The sequence below is a fragment of the Ascaphus truei genome, chromosome 1 (assembly GCF_040206685.1).
Source record: "Ascaphus truei isolate aAscTru1 chromosome 1, aAscTru1.hap1, whole genome shotgun sequence".
Lineage (NCBI taxonomy): Eukaryota > Metazoa > Chordata > Amphibia > Anura > Ascaphidae > Ascaphus > Ascaphus truei.
Window position 1 is genome coordinate 405,684,455 of NC_134483.1, and position 23,462 is coordinate 405,707,916.

At 42.4% G+C, this 23,462-nt stretch overlaps 1 protein-coding gene across 2 annotated transcripts in view; it reads right to left on the bottom strand.

Moving 5' to 3' along the window:
• Positions 1-206: 206 nt before the first annotated feature.
• The window catches only part of FHDC1 (FH2 domain containing 1), a 52,400-nt gene continuing 29,144 nt past the window's right edge, over positions 207-23,462 (bottom strand). For both annotated transcript variants that reach the window (XM_075613279.1, XM_075613273.1), the window contains exons 3-12: positions 23,181-23,242; positions 22,462-22,564; positions 16,268-16,353; positions 15,696-15,796; positions 10,999-11,069; positions 10,778-10,885; positions 9,949-10,019; positions 5,119-5,236; positions 3,666-3,830; positions 207-3,078 (exon numbers count right to left, since the gene is read on the bottom strand). In XM_075613279.1, the coding sequence (XP_075469394.1) occupies positions 1,045-3,078; positions 3,666-3,830; positions 5,119-5,236; positions 9,949-10,019; positions 10,778-10,885; positions 10,999-11,069; positions 15,696-15,796; positions 16,268-16,353; positions 22,462-22,564; positions 23,181-23,242 (2,919 nt within the window). In that variant the 3' untranslated portion in view covers positions 207-1,044. The remainder of the gene's footprint in view (positions 3,079-3,665; positions 3,831-5,118; positions 5,237-9,948; positions 10,020-10,777; positions 10,886-10,998; positions 11,070-15,695; positions 15,797-16,267; positions 16,354-22,461; positions 22,565-23,180; positions 23,243-23,462) is intronic.

Here is a 23,462-nt window from a genome sequence, read left to right on the forward strand (position 1 = left end):
CTTTGCTGCAACAGTGACCTGCGACGCTTTGCTCTGCGCCCCTGGCAGTGAAGGGGTTACAATGCTAATTCATCTCATTCAGCTCCTACTCTCAGAACTTCTAAAGGCCTCAGTGAATTGTGAGTGGAATCTGAATGGAATATAAACGGAACAGGATTACCATTCACAACCTGTGTGTTCCTCTCTCTGTTTGATCAAAACGCGCAGGAGGATGGGGAACAGAGAGAGATTGTTTTTTTTATCAAAGCTTACACATAAGAAGCCTAGCAGCAACATTCACATACGAACAATACAGCAGCAGATAAACACAATAGGAAACACGGAATGGTTGAAGTGCTCTTAACAAAAGACACTGACTTTAAACAGAGATCTGTAACACCTTTGATATGCATTATAAATATATGGCACTTCTGTATTCTGAGGAGTGGATAATTCTGCATGTGAACGCAGCGAGATCCATGAGTCACCCGCTCTCTACAGTCTGTCTATTTATTTGTGCAGTCGGAAATCACGCCTGCGCCAGTCATTTTCTCTTAAGACAGAAACATGAAGACTCCACCCAGCAGAGTCCCTCTTTTCCCAGTCCGTGTCAGCATGACAGATTCGTCCATTAGTTGGAAGCAGCCAACCACACAATGTCATTGATTAACTTGCACCTTTGGGAGGTTGAAAGGATGCTTTTCAGAGTTCTTTCTCGCTTCCCTCCCTCCCCCCCTTAGCTGGACCTTCTAGGACAGTGAAACGCATTTGAACAACTCACGGGTGCAGAGGATTTTTGAATAGTAGCCACTCTAGCCGAGTTCTGTGGCTAGCACATTTTATATCTTGTAGTGTAAATTCCTTCATGGACATTTTTTGATGTAGGAAAAATCGTATGCAATACAAGGACACTTAAACACAATGCGTCTATCAAGTTGTACTCCAACAAGGATAACCACATTCAAATCTACGCCAAAAGAAGGGAGCGATTGTGACAAGCTCCCTGTAATGTGTTCGCCCAAGTAGGGGTTGTCAATAAGTCCTGAAGGCTTCTTTAAACAATGCCTATTTTAATAAAGGTTTCAATATTTTTCCCAGCGTTGCCTTTCCTGTGTCCTTCAATTTTAGCGAGGACTTCTCCACTATGCTTTTTTCCTTTGGGGCAGTTTCGGATCCGATAGTGGAGCAGCTAACTGCTCCTTTCATCCTTCCATTCCCTCGAATGCTATTAACTACTTTAGCTGTATTTACGCTGCCGTTTTCCTTTGGGTTTGTGTCCTTGGTTACTGGTTCAGACTTTCCTGTAGACAGGCGGAGAGAGCTAGATCGAGTAATGGTCGCGGTTTTTGTTGGAGGAGGAATAGGATCTGGCTTCGTACGTCGCGAGGAAGAGGCCACCGTGTTCCGGGCAAAACTTGGAGTGCCTGAGGATTTGAGACTAGGAGCGGGTGGGGTTTTACATGCTTCGGAATTGTTTAACACTTTAGTGTTGGAACGGCATATCTTTGTTTCTTCAGGCTTTGGCTTAGCAATATCCCGAACTGGTTTTGCAGCTGGCTTTTTCACAGAGCCCACGCGCTGAAGCGGGTCCTTCTGAAAACGGGGACCATTCGATATGAAACTTCCCCCTCTTTGTAGCTTCGGTTCCTCTCCCTGTGTGCTCGTTTTGGGAGAACTTTTTGGCGAGTTTTCAGCTCTTGCTCTGGCTGGGTGGCGAAGTGCCTGCTTTATTTCACTGCTGCTGTTCTCCCGCACAGACACTCTGAGCTCTGTTCGCTGGATACTCCCCGAAGTCTTGCTGGACTTTGAAATGGGGACGACTTTCCTCATAGTTGCGTGCTCAGAATCATTCAACATACGCACAGGTTTTGATGCGGGTGTGTTATTTGGACGACTGACACTAGTTTTTGTAAAGCTAGGTGTTCTCTCTTTTAAAGAGTTGTGTCTTTTAAAACTCTCTTTAGTTTTCAATGCGTTTTCCTTTGAAGGATTAGCTTTTTCAGTACTGTGCTTTATGCTCTCAGGCTGAGCACAGACAGGCCTCTGTCGATCATCAGCTGGAAACGCATGGCTCTTTTTAATTTTGGGGTCTTGTGTCTTAAATATCAAATCGTGTCCTTCTGAACAGTCCAATGTTAAAGAGCAATCAGTGGCATCTGCAGCATAAAACTGTGGTCTGTGTTCTTTGTTTTTGCGTTCCTTTTTGTCAGATACACATGTATCTGCTGACATAGGGGTGCTGACACTGTTTATGGAGGCCTCATTCATATCACTAGCCTCCTTTGAGGTACTTTCTGAGTCCCAATGCTTGTCTTTGGTGTTTTTGCTGGATGGTATTGTATTGTCATCTGCAAAGCTAAAAGAACACAAACTTAAGTCCTCTGATACTTCGAATTCTGTTATAAATGCATCTTCCACATTTTTATTCAGAGTCCCCTGGAAATCGAATGGTTGTAATCTTTTAACCAGTCCATGCCCTTCTACTGTGACTGCCAAAGGACTTAAAGGAGAAGACTTTGTGTGATCATCTGTCCCGTACTGGTAATATTGTGGCTTGTTATTATTACCGTCTGATTTCTCCCTCTTGCAATGCACATTAGTAATGGCAGTGTGTGCATCTGGTTTGTCAACCAAACTACTTATCAGCACCGTGGGCAGCAGGTCTTGAGTGTTTGTGGCGTCATCATTTTTCTTTAAGTGCAAATTATTTAGGCTCTGGTCTTTATTCTTGCTGGACTCCATCCAAGCTACTGTTGGTCGCGGTTGGCGCGTGTTAGCTCTCGGCAGGCTATTAAACTTGCCCGTTTCCTCCCCTTCAGGGCCTTCCAGGAACATCTGAAGCTCCTTATCTGCTGTGACTTCTAAGGAAAGGCGGGAACGCCTTGAGCTAGAGTTCCTTCTTAAGGGACTTTGAAGTCTCTGCTGCGTGAAAGGCAAAAATTCTTCAAGTCTATTCTTTGACAGTAGCTCCACGTCATTTTCACTGCTGCTCCTTCCAAAACCTCCATTTTCTCCAACAGCCCAGGAATGCCGTTTCTGCTCGGACTCCATCAGTCTCTTCTGTTGTCGAAGATCTTGGATTTCTCTCTCCCTGTTCTCCTAGAATAAAAAAAAAGAAAGAAAAAGAAGAGGATATAATCATACTCCTGTGATATCGGAGGCAACAACCACCGCAATCGTTCTTTGCTTAGGAACTCACAAGACGATCAAGATTCCACCCAGGAGACATCTTCCTTCCCACCCCTCCTGATTGCAGATTATTCCGTTACCTTACAATACCAGGCACATTTTCATATTTCTTTGTAACAATTATTTTTTTGAATTAGAAGTAGGGGGTGAAAGTGCCAAGGAAAATTGCATATTGACTTTGTTTGGGTAGGATTGGTATGTTCCTTTCTTCTATGATTTATACAAGGCTATAACTACCTGTAGAAAGCCAGTGTTTACAGGTAAACAGGTGACTCCTTCAAATGTCGTAGGTTAAATACACAATGTTTATAAACCACACTTGCGACTTTTTTTTCATGACGAAATCAACCAACGCTATGGCAAACGTACCCAACCTTTCATTAACCATTTCACGACAGTAGGAGCCTCCACCCCTGCTGTAGGCGGCAAAGAAAATGAGAAAGCGGACAATAGAGATAAAAATTTAAAAAAAAAACAGCACTCTTCATTCATCTTACCTTTACAGCTTTGTTAAACTTGTCACAGAAATCCCTAAATATTTGAAAGCACTCGTCAAGTTTCATGGTTTCTTTATCTTCACAGAAGAAATCAATAAGGGCATGTCCCTCCTTCTGTAACACGGCCCTCTGTCTCTCCAGCTCTTTCAGCTCTTTCACAGCAATCTAGAATACAAGAAGCACACGCCCTCAGCAAATGCATCACAGCTACTGCAGGACCTGCAAAGCACAGGCATAAAAGGTTGTTTGTTAAAAAACTAGAATCTGGGTTTGGGTTTGGTTGATATGAACAATTTTTCCAAGATTTATAAGATGACCTATCTGGACATCTTTACTTTACAGTATATTTCATATTACTTCTATTTAAAAGAAAAAGTAACAAAGTATATCTAGCTATTGTTTTTTTTTTTTTAATAAAATATGCTTTCCAGCATTAAAGCAGCAATAATACTCCCTCCCCCCATTCTTATTTGTATATGTAAAGCATGGGACAATGTGCAATTCTACAGTCTTACCTAAGATGGCAAATCGGTTGGTGCTTCCATTATAAATCTGTCAAAATCCAAATTGTGTGCCTAACTAAATATCCACCTGCTGAAGCTACGGGCTCAGTCATACCTGCAGCATGCGCGCCTGGCAGCACGTGCACAGTCTAAAGACGCGATTGATGGTCTGTAGGGGAGCACAGGTGGCAGGGCCATGATGGGGCATCTCTGCCCTTCTTTTTGTGCGCGCCGACCACGTGGCACAGGAAGACAAAATTCTCGTCTTCCCTGCCAGCGTACATGTCACAGCGCTTTGCGCGCCCACACACGCCCACTGGGGCCTGCCCCGTAGAGGGCTGTGCTGTGGTGTGGTGTGTGGCATGCATGCCGTAGGGCGCACCGCAGAGGCTACTGGAAAGCTGGAGAAACTCTGTGCTGCAGTCTGTGAAATGCTGCAGCTGATATGTAACATTGTATTGCTAAGTGCAACACATTATTGTTACAGCTTTCAGAGTAATAGACAGTCTGCTATTTGGAACACAGCAACAGATCTGTTTGTGATACTTTGTTGCCAAAGGGTGGAGCTAAAAAAAGATGTGTGTCAAAGTCTGTTTCAAAAGAGGAAGTGGATATTACTTTCTAAGTGGTTGCTGTAGCAATCAATGTCTGATCAATACATTAAGAAAACGTCTCTGAAAATGGCATTAGGAGTTTAAAAAAAAATGCAGACAATCTTATCCAATACTACAGAACTGATTTATTTAAAAAATAAATAAATAAAAATACATAGGATTTTTCACGTCTTGCTGCTTTATCGACCACTGCCTCTACCACTATGCCAGCGCTATTTGTGTGTGATCTGTAGAGTGAATAATGCATGCGTGGAACGCAGTGCTGCGGCCTAGCTGCTGCACTGATGTGATTCAGAATGATGATGCTAGTTTTGTAAAGTGATGAACTTAACGTACTTGGAGGAAATCTTCCATTTGCTGCACGAGTTCAGGATCCTGCCTGATACGGTCCTTCAGAGATTTTGTTTTGGTTGACAGCGATTGGAATTCTGCCTCGATATTGTCAATGGATATTCTGAGAGATAAAAATAGGTATGAGAAACATTGCATAATAAATGACGGCCTGTAGACACACATCCATGTGTAATGTTTGGACAGCTCATCACAACACCTGTATCTCAAACAAAACCATACCTCCTTGGTAAATCCAACCAGGCGATAAGAAGGGTGTAAATTAACACAGGCATCGGTGTATATTTGCTGGGTTATTTATAACTGAATTTCCCCTATCACTGTAGAGCTTGACAGAGAGCATGCCACGCCCAGACAGTGAATTACAGAGACTGAACCTCAGATTACTGCAGCTCGTACAGAATCTTCCCTGTTCAATAGTGAATAGCATGACGCAAAATGTTGGTTTGCAGGAGTTTAACTAGCACCTTTGCCAATGAAGGTGCACTATGCATTGTGTGCCCTAAGAAGAATATCTGCAGCAAATAAAATGTGATTTTATACAGAAAAAGGATCATTGCTAATGTATCAATTTGCATGCCTTTATATCATCTGATCAATAACTTTAGACAAAAGCATCATATTGTAATAATTACATCTCATTAAATGCATTTTAAATGGTTTCAAATAATCCCTTTTGTAAAACCTGGTGGCAGACCAATACTCTTTCCTATTAACCCACTTAAACTTTCATTACAAATATTACTGTGATTGAAGTTACAATTGGTCAGTAATGGGCATGTGCAAACTTGTTGCACGTGTTGGGGACCTTTGCATATTTCACCTTACTTGGTCGCCAAAAAACAGGTCACTTCCAAACAAAAGTTGGCAACAAGTTTGCTTAATACTAAAAAGTCAAAAGGGCACTGCATGTTTGATTCATGTCAATTACTTCTGCTTTCGAAACTCGATGGAAGTCAGTCATGGAGCTGCTATTTTGCGGCTTTTAAAAAAAGCAATATAGTGGCAAAGTAAATCTTGGCAGGTTCACGTGTCTCTAATCGGTATTTGTTACGCATTATTTTGTAATAGCCATTTATCTGAACACGGCCATTTCTCTTTTTACCTATCACCCTATGTCAAAACTAACTTTGTGAAATCTAATCCAATACTGAGAATAACTAATCACGTCAAACTGTCCAAAGATTTTCTTATATAGCGAACCAAATATAGCCATTAAATCCACTATTGGCTTCCATCAATTAAAAAAAACTTCTTGCTGCAGAAACAAAATACCAATGCAACTTCTTGTATGTTATTCCTGAGCAGCACTTTTCAGAAATCAGAAAATCACTCGATAAGGGAGTTTTCTAAAACTACCGAGAGGAAATAGTGGATTTCATAGTGGGCTACATGCTTGAGGCAACATACGATTTACATTGCACATCTGGCCAGAATCTACAGTAACATATAGATTTGTTCCACAGCTACCTGGATATGGAAATGCATCAGCATTGGATAGGTTAAAATACACCCCTCCACACTGCTCTCTGGCCCTGGCAAAAAATACATGGTAGAGAACGGGTAGCTAGTCTTTTGCTAGCAGAACTGAAGTTACAATGGCAGCTGTGTGGGAGAATATGTATTGATGTTTCTCATTGTGCCAGCTTCCACTTCCTCACTTTTATGGACAGTTAAGTTTGCTCAGTGTCGGAGTACACGCTAAAGCTTTTGTGCAAGGATCAGCCTTTTCATCCAACTCTCTCTGTCATAGTAACAAGTGAAGTCCGTACCAAGCAGTAATGTGGGAATCCCGGGCACCTGACAGAAGAAGGTTAAAGTCTTGCACTTGTTTTCTCTTACAGGGTTTTGACATGGGCAGAAAATGAAAGCGAAAACCATGCCTTTAATGTTACAATAAGCTCTATTCATGGACATTGCACATGGCTGCTTTTTAGGGACTAAGGAAAGGTTATGGGGCACATCTAAAATATGTGCAGAAATGAATAATAAAAGTACATTCAAGGGTTCACTATGCATTTCATTTTTTCCCTCTACTAAAGTAAGCACAGTATTAACACCTCTAATATTCAGCAACAACACACAGACATAACACACGTCAGGCGAAGAGATGTCTGGGTCTCAAACATATCAGGGAGCATCTTGCATATTTGAGGCTAAATATTAATAAAACATGCTGATGTTCACTGTATTGTTGTGGCTGTATCACTATCAAAAGTGCTGGTGGCAACGATGGGCTCATCAGTGCTGGATCTGCACCGTATGCCACTGCTGCAAACAGGGCTCGGGAAGGTGGAATTGTTACAAGCACTGGGCTGACCTAGTTGCAATAGAAGAAAATGTTCTAACCTATTAAAGCGACAATCACCCAATGTACTGCCCTCTTTATTGCAATATTCAAATCAGGGGTGCTCTGGGGTAAAGGTCAGACACAGTAAACCTTGTTCAGAGAAGAGGACACTTGCCCTTTTTCAAGTTGTACCCCTCATGGCAAACTAATGGTAAGGTCAATCATTGGTCACCCTTACTGATGGGCACAACAGCACCGTAGCTGCTAAAAGGCATCTAAATAACAGCTTCATTCCTTTGCTGCCAGGGGCTTGCAACGCTGATTTGCAATAGGTGGTAGATCTTTCTGGTAGCAAAAAGGTTAAAGAGACTAAAGCAAAAAGGTTATGTTTTTCCCAATTTTTCTTTCCGCCGAGTATCTTCAGCCGTTTGACTAAAGAAATGTAACTACAGTGTGTACTGCATCTTTAAATAACATGGGATCTCTTCCAACAATCAGTGAGTTAATAAAGGTGGTTGTTATATGCGCCCATCTTATGCAATGATGTGTGTACAGTATCGACATTTTATTCCGGTAACAGTATTAACTGACATGCTGACAATTAAATAATTGCCAAAATAGCCAAGCCTTCGGTACATATTTTACAGCTGAGTGTACAGGCGTGGTCAAAATGGCAGAACAGTTCTAGCGAAATTATGATGGACCAAACTAGAAAAATGTAACTATGGGTAGTGGACAACAACAGATGATTTTGGATACTGCAACCCCTGCAGAGATTGTTGTATACACCAGAAAGGCTAAATTCCTCGAAAAACACTAACAGCAAATAATCAAAACAATTAGTGCCCACTCTATTTAGTTCAGAAATAAGAAGTGAGCTGTGGGAAGAAGTGAATGAGGAAACAAACTGTGAGCTAGGGAAGATATGACAACGCATAATATATCATCTACATATCAAAGGAAACAAGCATGTCTTTATTGCACTAAAATTGTACTATAGTAGTAGCTTTTGGCAATATATACGCTGTAATATTTAAATACATTCAAATAAGTGTCTGGAGTGTTTAGTCCCAGAAGATCTCTAAATGTGCCAATTTCTACATGACAGGATGAAGCCAAGCCCATATTGGCCAAAAACAGGAAATCTCTGTTCTGGAAGATTTGGGATAAAAATGGACTTGCATTGGGATGACTGGAATATTTGTAATAATTTTTCATCTAACATCTAAGGCTAAGGCCCCGATCCCTCAGTCAGCGCGCCCGCACTACAGACAGGCGGCGCGCTGACAGGCACAGACCGCGATATGCGGACTGTAGGGAGCCGGAGCGGGGCGGGAGTGGAAGGGGCAGGGTGTAGTGTAAGCGGAGGGACCCGCTACTCCCCCCCCTCCCTCCACGGGCTCGGTCTCCCGGACTGCAGGAGGGAGCTGCTGCGGGCTGCTGGAAGGTAAGCAGCTGCCGCTCCCTCTCCCTTCCCCCACAAATGACACACACACACACACAACCCCCTACCTTGTGTAGGAAGCTGTCTGACAGCTCCCGCCCCCGCCGCTGATAGGCTCATCAGCGCACCACGTGACGCGTCACCGCTCGGGATCACAATTTTCTTGCATCCCCTGGCGGCTGACGCGTCACAGCACGTTGTGAGCCGTGCAGCGAGGGGGGACTGGGACCTGCTCGGAAGGATTCCCCTGCTGGTGGGGAACGCTCACGCGGCCGCCCACGCCGCCGGGCGCAGCGGGTCTCAGCCCTTCGACTTTCCCTGTTTAACAGGGAGGGTTGGTCAGAACAGCAAAGCTTCCTGGAAGAGGAGATCAGTGCTATCATATTCCAACCAGATTCTCCTGTAAGGGAAGCAACTATCCTCCGTCTGCCGCCAGCGTTCTAAATCGATGTGACATCAGTAAATGTCAGATATATGGAGATATTGGCCAACTCTCCCAATGTATGTGGGTGACTCCAGTATACACTGAAAAATGTACGCACGCACGCACGCACGCACGCACGCACGCACGCACGCACGCACACACACACACACACACACACACACACACACACACACACACACACACACACACACACAGAGAAAAAAAAAAAGTCCAGCAGCCCAATGCCAGACAAGGGAAAGGGGATCTTTCCCACATTTTCCTACCAAATCTTCAGAAAGAGCTGCGTGTTATTGTTCAGGATAGCTACAGCTCAACAATTGTACAAGTCATGAATAAAATCAAAATGTAAGATTCACAACAAACACATTGTTTACATTCTCAAAAAAGAAGTGCCTTTTAGATACAGAAAAGTGTGTTCATCTATTAGCAGCAGAATGGTTAAATAGAAACCTGCGATACAAAAGCCCCAGGTCATTTCCTCCCCTCGGAAAAGGAGGAACTCTGCACTGTGATGAGCATTTCTAAAGACTACAGCGCCCATGCCCAAGAATATGAATATGTTCCAGGGTGTTACAAAGAAGGAGAATACGTGCCCCAAGTCCATTTAACAGAGATCTCTCAGTCTGATGTGCTTACCTGGCAGCTTCATGAACATGAAGCAGGTTCTCTGAAAATGTCAAGAGTGTGGCATCTTTCTTTTGGGCTTCCTAAAGGAAATAATAAAAATATTATCTAAAAAAAAAAAACCTATTAAGATTTCTGCATTTTTTTTTTCACGCTTACATTCTCACCTTATTGCGTATTTGAATTAAAACAAGGAATGTGACAAATGTGAGGAACGGTTTAAGAGCCACAGACATTGCTGCATTGGTTTAGTATGTATTAGGGCTTACGGCAAATATAAACAAACACGTGATTCCATGGACATCCCAGCAGTTCAAAATGAAAGCACCATGTTTGCTGCCTATGTATAGTTTAACCATCAATGTCAGGGGGGTAGCTAACTCCAGTCCTTAAGAGCTACCGACAGAGCAGGTTTTCCGGATATCCCTGCTTCAGCACAGACGGAGGCACTGATTGAGCCACCTGTGCTGAAGCAGGGATATACTGAAAACCTGACCTGTTGTTAGCACTTGAGGACTGGAGTTGGTCACTCTTGATGTATGTTCACTTAATTATACAGTGATACAATATTAGCTGGTGTAGGACCATCTTACAAACTAAGTGGTTGCCTCTTCCAAAGTGCTTGCAACATTTGTAACCCAATTGTTGACATTACAATAATAAATGCAGATGGGAATTGCTGGTTTAATAATAATGCATACTTTCAGTAAAAAAAAAAAAGATTTACAGAAGAAAGTAATGCCAAGATAAATAGGACACATTTATGACACATTGTATTGAGTGCATGTAAACACTAACTTTTGAGTAGATGTAAAAGTCAAAAACATGATCATTTACATACCAGAGTCACAAAATGCAGCAGGTTCATTCCAGGCTTATTTGCCTTGGTGTCTGCAAGCCTGAGCAATGACGACAGCTTAAAGCCAACTGCGTTTCCAGCGTAGCCCCCCTATAGGCAACAAATTCAAGAGAAACCTCATCAGTGGTCCGCAATGTTAACCAGTTTCACCATCAGAGCATGAACTGAGGACGCAGGAAGCAGCCGCCTGTCACGTCGCTTACCGCGTTCATAATGTTCCCAGCTTGGAGGACCAAGAATAAGATGGAATGGAGCTGCTCACAGGACATCACCTCTGAAAAGAGGAACCAAAAAAATACACCGTGAAGTGGTCATGTCTGCAAAAGACTGGGCGTGCTGTATGCCAGTTGTTTCCCCAGAGCCCCAAGCTGAACCATAGTTTGAGACTAACCAATCAATATTATATTCACATAATTTCATATTTGACAGTTAAAAAAAAACCTGAAGTGGCTTGTGAATGAAAGATGGGGCTGGAATCCATACATATTCACATCTATTTATATATTAGCACCACTTCATCATGCGTCACGGTCATGTAACACATTCACAGCCTTCATGTTATGATTAAAAGAACAGGATGGCAGCCCAGTGCTTAGGACAGTAAGCTTTGCTCGCCCAACAGAAAGCTCTGAACCCATAATAAATACAGATTCAACTATATATGTTATCATTAGGTATGTTACCAGCTCCCTCTCCCATATTACAAAGTGCTGTGTAAAATGCTGGTTATTGGTAATAATGCTCTGAGCAATCTCCGTAGACGTGAACCTTTCTTGAGTCATTTGTTGCGTGCGAAGGTTAAATGGCTGTTCCTTGCTGCTTATTTAACTTTATAAGCTGGGGTTGCAGCAGCACCAGCTTTATATCAAAACCAATGTGTTACGGGTTCCCATTATTTTTTTCAGCATCATCTTTAAGTAGATGTTACCAGTTACTTGCCTGGGAGTATGTAAACAATACCAAAAATGTTTAAATGCCTCTGGTAAATAGAGAGAAGGGAACATTCTACTTGTGACTTCAGTACATGAGAGGTGCATCATGGGAATACCTGTTGATCTACAGAATAGAAGTGGCATGAAGCCTGTTCTATTAGTTTTCCTTGTGACGTTGTTAAACGGCATGGATGCACTACACAATACACAATGTATATCTTTTTTTCCCCCAGGTGCCAACACGGAAATACAGTTAAAAACAAAAATTAAACTGGTTCTGCAAGTAGAAGTCATTTTTTTCCTGTTAAGAGTTCAAGCTGAAGGGAGGCTGAAATTCTGCCCAAAAAGGGAGTAACGCTCAAGTTCTGACATTTCTAATGTCACATGCACAGAAACTCACATCTTGTACATCAGACAGAATGAGAACAGAAGGGCTGTGCATGGCCACTGGTCTCACTGCATTAGTATATACATCCAAAATATATGTCTAGATGAGATAAAAGCGCAATGCGTTTGAATTACCATGAGAAGTACTGGCAGATGGATTTATGAGCTATAGTATTTACTAATGCAAAGTTTAAATTGTAGCGTTACAAAAACGGCACTGATGTGACAATACACCTATGAGCAATCCATTATTTGGTACAGGCATACCCCGCTTTAAGGACACTCACTTTAAGTACACTCGCGAGTAAGTACATATCGCCCAATAGTCAAACAGCAGCTCACGCATGCGTCTGTCAGCACGTCCTGAACAGCAAAGTTGAACTCCCTACCTGCACCAAAGCTGTGCACAAGCGGGGAGACTGTAGAGCCTGTTACAAATGCGTTATTTACATCAGTTATGCACATATATGATGATTGCAGTACAGTACATGCATCAATAAATGGAAAAAAGGGATTGTTTCACTTTAAGTACATTTTCACTTTACATACATGCTCCGGTCCCATTGCGTACGTTAATGCGGGGTATGCCTGTACATGTCATCACAATATGTACATGACCGCTCCTCGCATATTCTAGAGTACCAACAATCTTGCTTACTTTAACTAAAGATATGAACAAGTCTCAGAACATTACAGACTCCCCTCGTACATTAATTTCCCTAGCAATGGAAAACCTGTCGTCCATTCCTATAGAAAGGGGAACTTCTCCCTTAGGCTGCGCTTATACAGCCGGCGACGCGACCGATGATGTCACCGGTCACCGTCGCCATTGCAATAGTTGTAATTTGTTGTTTGGAGACATCGCTGGCTGCAAGGCCGGTGTCGTCAGCAAAGAGGAAGGCAGACGGGCAGAGAAGCTCCCTGATTGGCTTATAGCCAGTCACATGTGGAGACCGTCTCTCCAAAAATAAAAACCACCGACTACCAGATTTTTGGTAGCACTGTCGCGCCATCACATCCACTATAAGCACCGGCGACGATGCATTTGTTTTGACGCGACGTCGCTGTCACTATAAGCGCAGCCTGATTCAAGTTTAAAATTGATTTTTTGAGGGGCTCATACAGTACAATGCCTTAATATTTATTTTTCAAAATGGCTGGTTTCCTTTCATTTCCACGATGTAAGACTCCAGGTAAGCTTGCCCATCTTTCTGACTACACAACTGTCACCTTTTCTTTATATCGTATTAAAAGGACTGAATAATTAACCTCTTCACTGCCCTTTAATCTCTACACAGTTTATGTTTTTAATTATTAAATTAGGAGTTTGTCAATCTTAACAAGAGGCAACAAAAACTTGTCAATTTATTGCATATAATTTGTATATTTATTGGTGTAACGCGATTGTCTTTTCACACCCACACCAACACACCCAAACAAAATGTGGTGTGTGCCCCCAAGGGGATTGTAACTGCATCACTCACAAAGACCTGTAATGCTTTTTGCATTGGTCAGCAGTTAATGGCTAAGGCCTCGGGCATGGTCAGCGCTTAGGCGCTGAGGCGCGCTCTCACTTACCAGTGAGCCCCTGCAGCCGCAATGAGAGCGGCTTTAGTAGGGGCTTGCACACGCTTCCGCAAGCATGCGGAAGCGTTGGTATTAGGAAAATTTTAAATTTGCGCACTCATGGGAGCGCAGGGCCGGTCACGTGAGCGGTTCGCCCAATGAGGGCGAACCAGCTCCGTGACGTCACTGGCCCTCCCCCGGACGGCGCGCTAAACAAGGCCAGGGAAAGCACCCGCTTTCCCTCAGCCTCCGCACGGGCTGAGTCACCACGGACTCAGCCTAAAGGTGCAGGAGTAGGTGTGCTCTTAAATTTGATAAGGCTTGGAACAAATGAGTCCTACTACCCACCCAAGTAATTGTGTTCATGCTAAAGATACATGGCAAATCAAATACTGAAATAAAATCGAGACACCTCGACACATGTAGCTTATGGCAGGGGTGCGCAAACAGGGGGGCGCAGCGCTTACAGAGGCTCCGCGCTTTCCCCCACAACATTTAAATAAAATGCCGGGGGAGCGTGCGGGGCCTTTGTACTGTATGTCTCTTACCTTCTCTCCAGCGGCTTCTGGCACCGTGTCGTCATGACAACGCAGAGTCAAAATGATGGCGCTGATGACGGAGGAAAGGTAAGGGGGTCGGACACGAGCAGGGGGGGGGGAGCAGGCAGGGGGTGCACCTCTGGCTTAAGGTAACGTTCTAGTTACAAAAGTGGTTCCTTTCTACCATCTATAACGTTAAACGTCCATTTGTTGGTTTTTTTTCTATAATTAATAATGTACCGGGAGGAAAAAAAAAAGGCAAGAATGAACAAAAATCTCATGTGAAGTATTAGGGCATGTTTACTATTGCCAAGGCAACAAGCAATAAATGAAAATATGGATTAGAAAAAAAAAAAAAAAAAAAAAAAAAAAAACATTCAAGTCTAATTAGAGTCTTTTGTAGGTAGCGACACCTATCAAAAGATAAACACAAAATCTCTTCAGAGATCATATGTGCCATGTGAAGAGCTCACATTTCTTCAGATGGTGCATGTTTGTATACTGTATGTACATTGAGGTTTTATGTTACATACAAACACCTTACCAGTGTCTACGCAAGAGACTTGTGGAGTCTTGAGTAGTTTAGTGCAGAAACTATACCAATTACTAAAAGCTCTTATGTGTGCCCATAGTGAGGTATGTCCTAATACGTCCAAGCAACAAACAAAATTCCAGAACAGCCTGTTCAGCTGTATGCTGCAATCATTAAAGAGATATTAGATACATCAATACCAACTCTCCTATACATTATCGGCGTAGGGATGGGCGGAAATGTCACAATCCGTTCTCTGAATTTTGCAGGGAAAGCCCTGGAAATTCCGTTGACAGATTCTTCCAGTTTCAATCCGTTCAGGTTCATCCACAACACCCAGTGGATACAATATGGACGGATCTTTCAGAAGCCAATCCATGGATTCCACAATCCGTTGTCAGATTGATAAAAATCCAACCACGGATTATTAAGGCGCCAGCCAGGTGGATTTTACATGTTTAAAAAAAAAAAAAAAAACTTTCGGCAAAAGACTAAAATCCCCCCTTTTTGAGGCTGATCCGTGGAAATTCGCAGACCAATAGGAACCAGCCGATCTGAGACGGATCCAAATCCACAAAGAAAAAGTCGCCCATCTCTACACGCTCTTTATACTACAAGACTTTTTCTTGACTGTAGGAAGTCTGGACACTCCTGGTGAGACAGACCATAATCTGCCCTAAATGATGAGGCCAGAGCCAGATACCAAACGATTACAAATGACATGATTTGAGGGTGGGTATTGGCATTTTTAAATGCCGCTTTTGTACATGTATTTACAACTAGCTCCATTGAATATAAACATAAATGATCTTAAAGTATTACTCCTTCAATTGTATAGATAATTCAGGGCCACACCTATTTTACCTTATTTATTGTATTCAACCTGTCTGTTCCCTGCCCATTCCGACAATACATCAAGATCAACATTACTCATTCTCAGTTACCTTTTGTAGCAAGTCTGATTACCATCATAGCCTTGCACAAAGAGGAATAGGAAGGTGAAAACTCTTTTTTCAGCACCATAGCTTCTATCCGAAGAGAATAGCTGCAAAAAGAAACATAATACACAGATGTAACCTTTGAATCAAGTGCTGCAATTGCATTGTACTTCATGGGCAGAGTTTTAACAGAGGTGACTTTGCATTATTCCTGAATGCGGGACACACAGAGACCAAAAAGCACTTTATTGTAAATGTATTCTGTACAGAAATAGGGTTTGTTTTTTTTTTAAATAAATTAAAAAAAAATATATATATATATATATTTATTTTTATTATTTTCTAACAGATGTTTAGAAAATAATATAATAAATATGAAAGCTTGAATTTGTAAACTAACAAAAGGCAAAACCAGTTATAAAGTATGGGATTCAGCAGCAAAGTGTAGAAGTTGATCTAAATAACTCCTTGGAATACTATACTTAAATATAAAAAGATGTTACTCAATGTCAAAATAAAATAAGTAGCTTCACTAGTAATAATTTAGGCAATTGAGTTAATAACGCTTCTGTACTTACTTTGGCACCTGAATCAGCAAATACATGAAGGAATCAGCCAGAGACAGTTTGGCGATGTCCCCACTAAATGCTTTTAGTTTCTTTAGCTAAGAGGGGGGAAAAAAAAACAGAAAAGGACAAAAACAAGTGTTTATTTTCTACTAGAGCCAATTTTACCAGCAAATACTGATGTATAGGTACAGTACTTCTAAATATATGTTAGCTGACAAGGTACACTATTATCAGACAATACAAAGATAACCTGTATAACAAGGTGGAAGATGTCCTGACAATAATGGCATCAATTCCACTGCTAATTGTCGAAAGGTTTATTCAACAGAAACTAGAATACCTCCTAATAGAATAGTCGAACACTCCCAATTTCTTCAACACTATAATCCCGTGAGAGTTGTTTTTCCAGATTACAAATATTTTTTTTTTTCAAAGCAAACGTTTAAAATAAAACCATGACGTTATTTGCAATCCCAATACCTGCATGTTATTGCCTGTTAACATCAGATACAATGTAAAATGCATAACCACATAGAACTGTATATATAAACTACCTTATGAGTGGGCAAGTTCACGATATTTGGCACCAATGGGGTTTATTACATGATTTACTACCTTATCAGCTATATGGGTACATGTATTGAAAAAGCGGTTTATCCAAGTCATGCACAAACAATACACAGTATATTTTGAGATGCCAGCTAACAAAATGTTCAAAAATATTTATTGCTTTTTCTACGAAGAGTGGGAGGACGTGTTCTCACTCATACATCATGTGTGCTAATAAATAACCTGTACTTATATAATGCATAATAAACGCTTTCCCAAATATCTGGAGTTACGCAAGCAGAGTACCATGAACAGGAACATACTGTAGGCTCGGGCAGAGGTGATAACAGAATCAGCTTCGGGGCAAAGCTGGCAGTCACCAAGCACCGCAATGTAGAAAGGTGTTTATCATTATTGTTGTAAGGACTTGCATCCTCATCATTTGTGTGATGAGCCCGATAAAGACTCCACTAAATGAACAGAGGGTTCCACTCAACGCCTTCACTGAAATAGGAGCACGTAAAGGATGCTAGTGTGGTCTAAACCCCATAGGGATACAGATGTTTTACTAAGGATTTCTCACTGGCTGTGGGGCTAGGTGGGGGAAACCTGCAATATGCACACCCAGGACTAAATACTCGTTAGCGTTTTTTTTTTTATCTCTGTGTGATAGTATTGTCATATAGTTTCCAGTTTAACATACTTGACCAGTTTAACATACTTGACCACTCATCCGTCCCCAAGAGCATAGATTGTTGAACAAATACAGTAACAGCACTCATAATTGTGAGGGATATATATAGAAGGAATCAGGCTGGAGCAAATATTCAGTTAGGTTATTGAAAGTGCTGCTTTTTAATGAACACTAATAATGTTCTCTGCCCCCTCACTATTCTTCCTCAAATGAATAGCAGCAATCTAGGATGAGTGTGGTCCCAACACAATAGGTTGTTAATAGAGAGCCAACAAACGGTTGGTTAATTTTATTGTGAATAAATCAATTACATTTCATTAAACAGCAAACAGCTGTATTGGGGATTTGGGCTATTGTCATTTTGTGACGCCTTCTAATAAAATCACATACAAATACAAGTACTTAGCAACAGTCCCTTCTATTGTTCATGTTTTATATCCCACAATTTAAGACTCTCTGCAGTACAGCCACGGTGATGCGTTGTTGCCGTCTTAGGTCTCAGTTATACAGGTATTGCATTGTAGTGTTAACAGCTGTCCAGTATTGAACCAGACTGTCCTGTATTTCTAGAAATGATGTCCCAGAAAGGTAAGTGAAGGCGGTGCACTGCGTTCCAAAAACCGGAAAACGGAGGCTGGGTCGCTAATTTTTTTTATTGAATCCACTGCAACATGCTAGCAGACCGGAATCTTGAGAGGAACCTCTGACACGTTTTGCGCATGCGTGTGCTTTTATTTTGGACCTGACCGGCTTGGTGGGCCACAGGTTTTCCCCAGAGTAGGGAGAGACCAGGGCTATTGCTAGGGGCTGAGCAGCTTCCTCTATCCTGATTGGCTGCTGCTAGGTAATACAGTAGTCTGGGGGTGTGGCCAAGGAGAGGAGGAAACAGCATAAAGAGAGGGGAGAGAAAGGGGTGAATGTCTGTGTTTTGAGCACGCCACACCTTTCACCATTGTGCCCAGTATTTTTAGAGAAGCCACCTGGCAACCCTAATTGTATGTACTGCCACTCTCACTTTTGCCAGAAAGATATCGCTCATCAAGAGCTGAAACTGTGCGAAGATAAAGAGAACATTGAGTCCCTGCATGCAAATAATATGAAACCCTTGACCAGACAAATATAGAGGCACGAATTCAAAGACATTGGTCCTTGACCAAACTAGAGTTATATTCCTAAAACTTGGTATAGCTTTTTACTGACAAACATGGGAGTTCTTTTGTAGTTAGAATGAATTAAATAGAAATAGCTGTGTTAGTTTCTTTCATTGCCCTAATAGTATTTATTTACTATTCCCTCTGCCAATACTTCTCTACCTTAGATGATCTTGGTTTTTACATCTGTGATAAGCTTATGGAATATTTTGTCAATCAGAATTGCTGACCTGATGAGTAGAACTCTCGAAAGCTTGTCTTATAATATCAATTGTTAGTCCAAATTAAAAAAAAAAAAAGGTCTTACCTAATGCTAAAGTAGTTCCTATAGAATGAAAAATCATCCAAATTACACAGAAACCTTCATCAGGTGGCAGCAATAATAAAACTAGGACATGTGTCTTAGAGTTTGAGACTATAGTGTAGGAACGGTGAATTTCAGGATTTGCCATACAGTATGTAGTAACTAAGACTATTTGTTCCCTCTTTCAAATGAAAGTTTCCAAAATACAAGAATCCCTGGTGCATAATTTATTTGGGTTTCAAAATATAACTTTTCGCTGGCACTGAAAGGGGATTGATGCCATTTGAGGCAGGAAAGGGTGTGAAGAGCATATGGAAACAGCTAATGTGAAATGGGGTGACATAGCAGGATATGTTTTGTTTTCCAGCTATCGTATTGATTGTATGTCCCCTCCTTGCTTTACAACAGGAAATGAAAACTGTAGAAATAGAGAAGAAAAAAAATGTACGCATGCACCATGCTGAGAAAGTATGTGTTATTTGTATGATTTCAAGGTTGCTAGGACGGAAAATGCCATATGCTACCGTACAATGAACATGCACAGGTGACTTATCTGAACAAGTCACCGTTATGCCCTTATTTCCTAGGTCATTTAAAAGATAACAGCATATTGAATGAAACATGATGTTAGGTTAAGGACTCTGCATAATGCACGTGTTCCATTCATTCCCCCAGTCACGGCCCACACAGGTCAGAAGGTATTCTGCAGACAAGGTTTTACTTCTACTAATGCAAAGAGTTCCACCAAGAATAGGTTAGTAATATGCTGGCATTAACCCTTTCACAGACAGGCGGGGCAGCAACGGATTGCACACCAAAAGGATTTAGACATGCTGGTGCTAAACGAAGGTCTCTTCTTTAACATGGTATAACAAAAGGATGATTCGTTTTGGAATGCAAAAAAAAGATACTGTAATTTATTAAAGGAAATCACGGTTTATCGCCTATTGGCAATATGCATTTTATACGATTTGGAGAAGAAAAATATAGTTAAGATTAAAGATTAAAAAAGTGCGAATTGAGTACTTCTAAAGTACCAGCATTGGGGAAAAAAAGTTATTGGAAGTATCATTTTAGTTACAAAGGCCTGTAACAAAGGAACCTTGCCTAGTTGTTCACATTTCTTCCCTGAAACAAACCCCATTTATAGCCCAGCCGAGGCAATTCTCACCCAGAGAGAGCAGAAATCAAATAACCAAATCAAGTCTTTGCAGGAACGGATTTTAGAGTCTAGGGAACAGAAGTCTGCACTTTAAAAAATCCCCCAGCAATAAAGGTGTTAGATGTGTCAACAGGGCCGCCAAGAGGGGGGGAGAAAGGGTACTGGCCACCCGGGCGCCAGTTAATAAATGTAAAAAAAAAAAAAACACCGCTGCCCCTGGCGCCGGGCTCCCTGTTCACAGCGCAGGAAGTAGGTTAAGCTTCCGGCGCGCCGGCATGAGAGGGAGGCCCGGCGCGCGTGGGAGTAGCATCGTGAGACAGGTGCAGCAGGGCTGGCGGCAATTGCTGTGGCAAGCCGCCGGGCCCCTTGCAGCACTGCCACCTAACCCCACATTGCCACCGGGCCGTCCTGCCAATCCCTCCCCCCTCCGCAGCACACCGGTGCGCGCGGGAGCAGCGGCGTGCCTGCAGCGGGGCCGGTGGCAACTGCTGTGACCAGCCGCAGGGCCCCATGCTGCACCGCTCCCCCCCCCCCAGGACAGGGCCATCCCACCCCGCAGCCGCGGGACACCTCTGTAAAGCCATCCCCTTCCCCCCGCAGGACATGGCCGTCCTGTACCCCCCCCGCAGCTGCCGGACACGTCCTGCAGCCGCCGGACACACCCGTACAGCCCACCCTCGCAGCATCGGCACCCCCCCCGCAGCATCGGCCTCCCCCCCAGCACCACCGCCACCACCCGCAGGCACCGGCACGCGTCCCCCCCCCTTGCAGGTAAGTCTGATTTTTATATATATGTATTGGGGGGGTTGGGGTAATTTTTATATGTATTGGAGATATAGAGATATATATATATGTACAGTATATGTATGTATGTATTGGGTAGGTATTGGGTAGGTGGGGGTTTTGTATGCATTTGGGGGGGAGGTTGTATATATTTGGGGGTGGGAAGTTTTTTGCATTGGGGGGTGGGAAGTTTTTTGCATTGGGGGTGGGAAGTTTTTTTGTATATATCTTGTGGGGGGAATTGTGTGTAGGGGGGGTGGAATGAGTGAGCATGGGGTAATTGACGAAGGGAGAGGACAGAGGGGGTGAGCGAGGAAAAGAGGGATTAAGAGTGAGAAGCAGGGGAGAGAAATACATGCGAGGCGGGATAGTGAGATGGGGTGAGACGGAAGGGAGAGAAATACATGGGATGGGGGGGGGGGAGAGAGGGGGCTCGTGAGGTGTGAAATGGGGGTGGGGTGGCGGGCAATATCGTTGACAGTGGGGTGGCCCTGCTCAAAATTTTTGTCACGGGCCCCACGATTTCTGTTGGCGGCCATGTGTGTCAGTCCCACATCTGGGCATCAGGAGAATCTCCAGAAGACGGGCTTTGGAAAGACTTGTACCATGGTTAGAGTAGATACACTCAGATTAAAACTGTGTTTATTCACACTCCCGTTTCTTTTAAAATCAAACTTTATTAGAAAATGATTATTCACTTTTTTCTAGAATAGTAAAAAAATGGCACCTTTATATTTTTTATTTTTTTAAATGGGGTTCCAGCATTCTCTAGGACTGTGTATTCCAACAGGCTACTTATAATGTCCTGTCAATTACTTAATATTCGGCCAAACTAACCCCTTCCATTGTGGTGCTCAACTTTAGTCCTTAAGCCCCCCTCTCTCTCCCCCCTCTCTCTCTCTCCCCCCTCTCTCTCTCTCCGCCCTCTCTCTCTCTCCGCCCTCTCTCTCTCTCCCCCCTCTCTCTCTCTCCCCCCTCTCTCTCTCTCCCCCCTCTCTCTCTCTCCCCCCACCAAAAAAAAATCAGGGTTTAAGGATATCCCTGCTTCAGCACCGGTGGCTGAATCAGTGGCTTGGCTTTTGACTGAGCCACCTGTACTGAGGCTGGGATATAACCTGACCATTAAGGATATCCCTGCTTCAGCACAGGTGGCTCAGTCAAAGACTGAGCCATTGAGCGAGCCACCTATGCTGAAGCTGGGATATCCTTAAAACCTGGCCTGTTTGGGGGGGGGGGGGGGTGGGTCATGAGGACTGTAGTTGAGCACCACTGATCCAGCACAACCAACTCAGACTCAAGGTTTAAGTTATAGCACTAGAGTAGGAAAAAACAGAATCTGAATAAAAGTGGGAAAAGTGCATTTCCTATTCTCACACCTGCATCAGGTACCTCTGTCTCATGTAACCACGCCACAAAACACTGTATTACAAATGGATTCCCAAAGAATGCTGCAGCGTCTTCTTTTGGCAGCGTAGACCTAGGTGGATATCAAACTGTGGTATGTGCAAAATACACAACAATATGCGTGACATTGTACGGATGTCTGCATAAAAGTCATACCTCCTCTGCCTCCGGGGATAACTTTAGAAGGTCTTGAAGGGCCTCGGATTCATACAAGTCACATTTTCCGTGACGAATGTCTTCAATGAGCTGTCCAGCAGATCTGTTGGCGGAAGCATTAATAAGCATACATTTCACGATCCGAAAAGAAAAATATTCAACTTTCTCAGGGCACAAATAAGTCAAATGTTCAGGGTAAAACAAAAGTGTTTACAGGCTTCTATTTGCCTACTACATGTGATTGTCCCATTCTTAATATGATGTGAACTCATATTCCTCATGCTCTGAAAGGTAAACAACTCTCTCCGAACAAGATAAATATTGCCGAAAAGCATATTGAATAAGGGGTAATAATAGGGCTCCACAAATATTATTTTTTACAACAAACGTTCTCTGAAATTTTGGATCCATTTGAGAGCATTGCACAACGGAATTACATTAATCAAGAAAAAATGATTTTATATATCTATATAATACTTAGAAGAAATGGATGTTGCCTGTTAAGAGTTAAAAACAGTTTTAAGATTATTTATGTTTGAGCCTTAACTGCCACAATGGTCAGCAAATTAATTGTTCTGCAATGCTTTGCCAACCTCCCTACAACTAAAATGATAAATAACATGCAAGGTTACTAATGCATTGATTTGATACTAGGCCATTTTGGTCTGAGGTTTAAAGCATTCCAGCTTTCAGAGGTACACAAAAAAAAAAGGGCTTACTTTTTGAATTGTTTCAAAAAGATTCCAATATTCATGCTTCTTTTTGAATCCAAAACGGAGACCTACAAAAGTGAGAAAATGTATATATTTATTTCACAATTTGGCCCAGCGAGAATTTTGCTTCCAGAAGGGGCCTTTGACACAGAGAAGTACATGTAGAAACAGATCACGCCTTTCAGGTATATTTGAGTACGTGGATTAACACTTGAGTTACCTGTATGACATTCACATAACGTACCGTGTGGAGTATCTGTGTCAGTTACATGAATTAGTTAGAAGTGA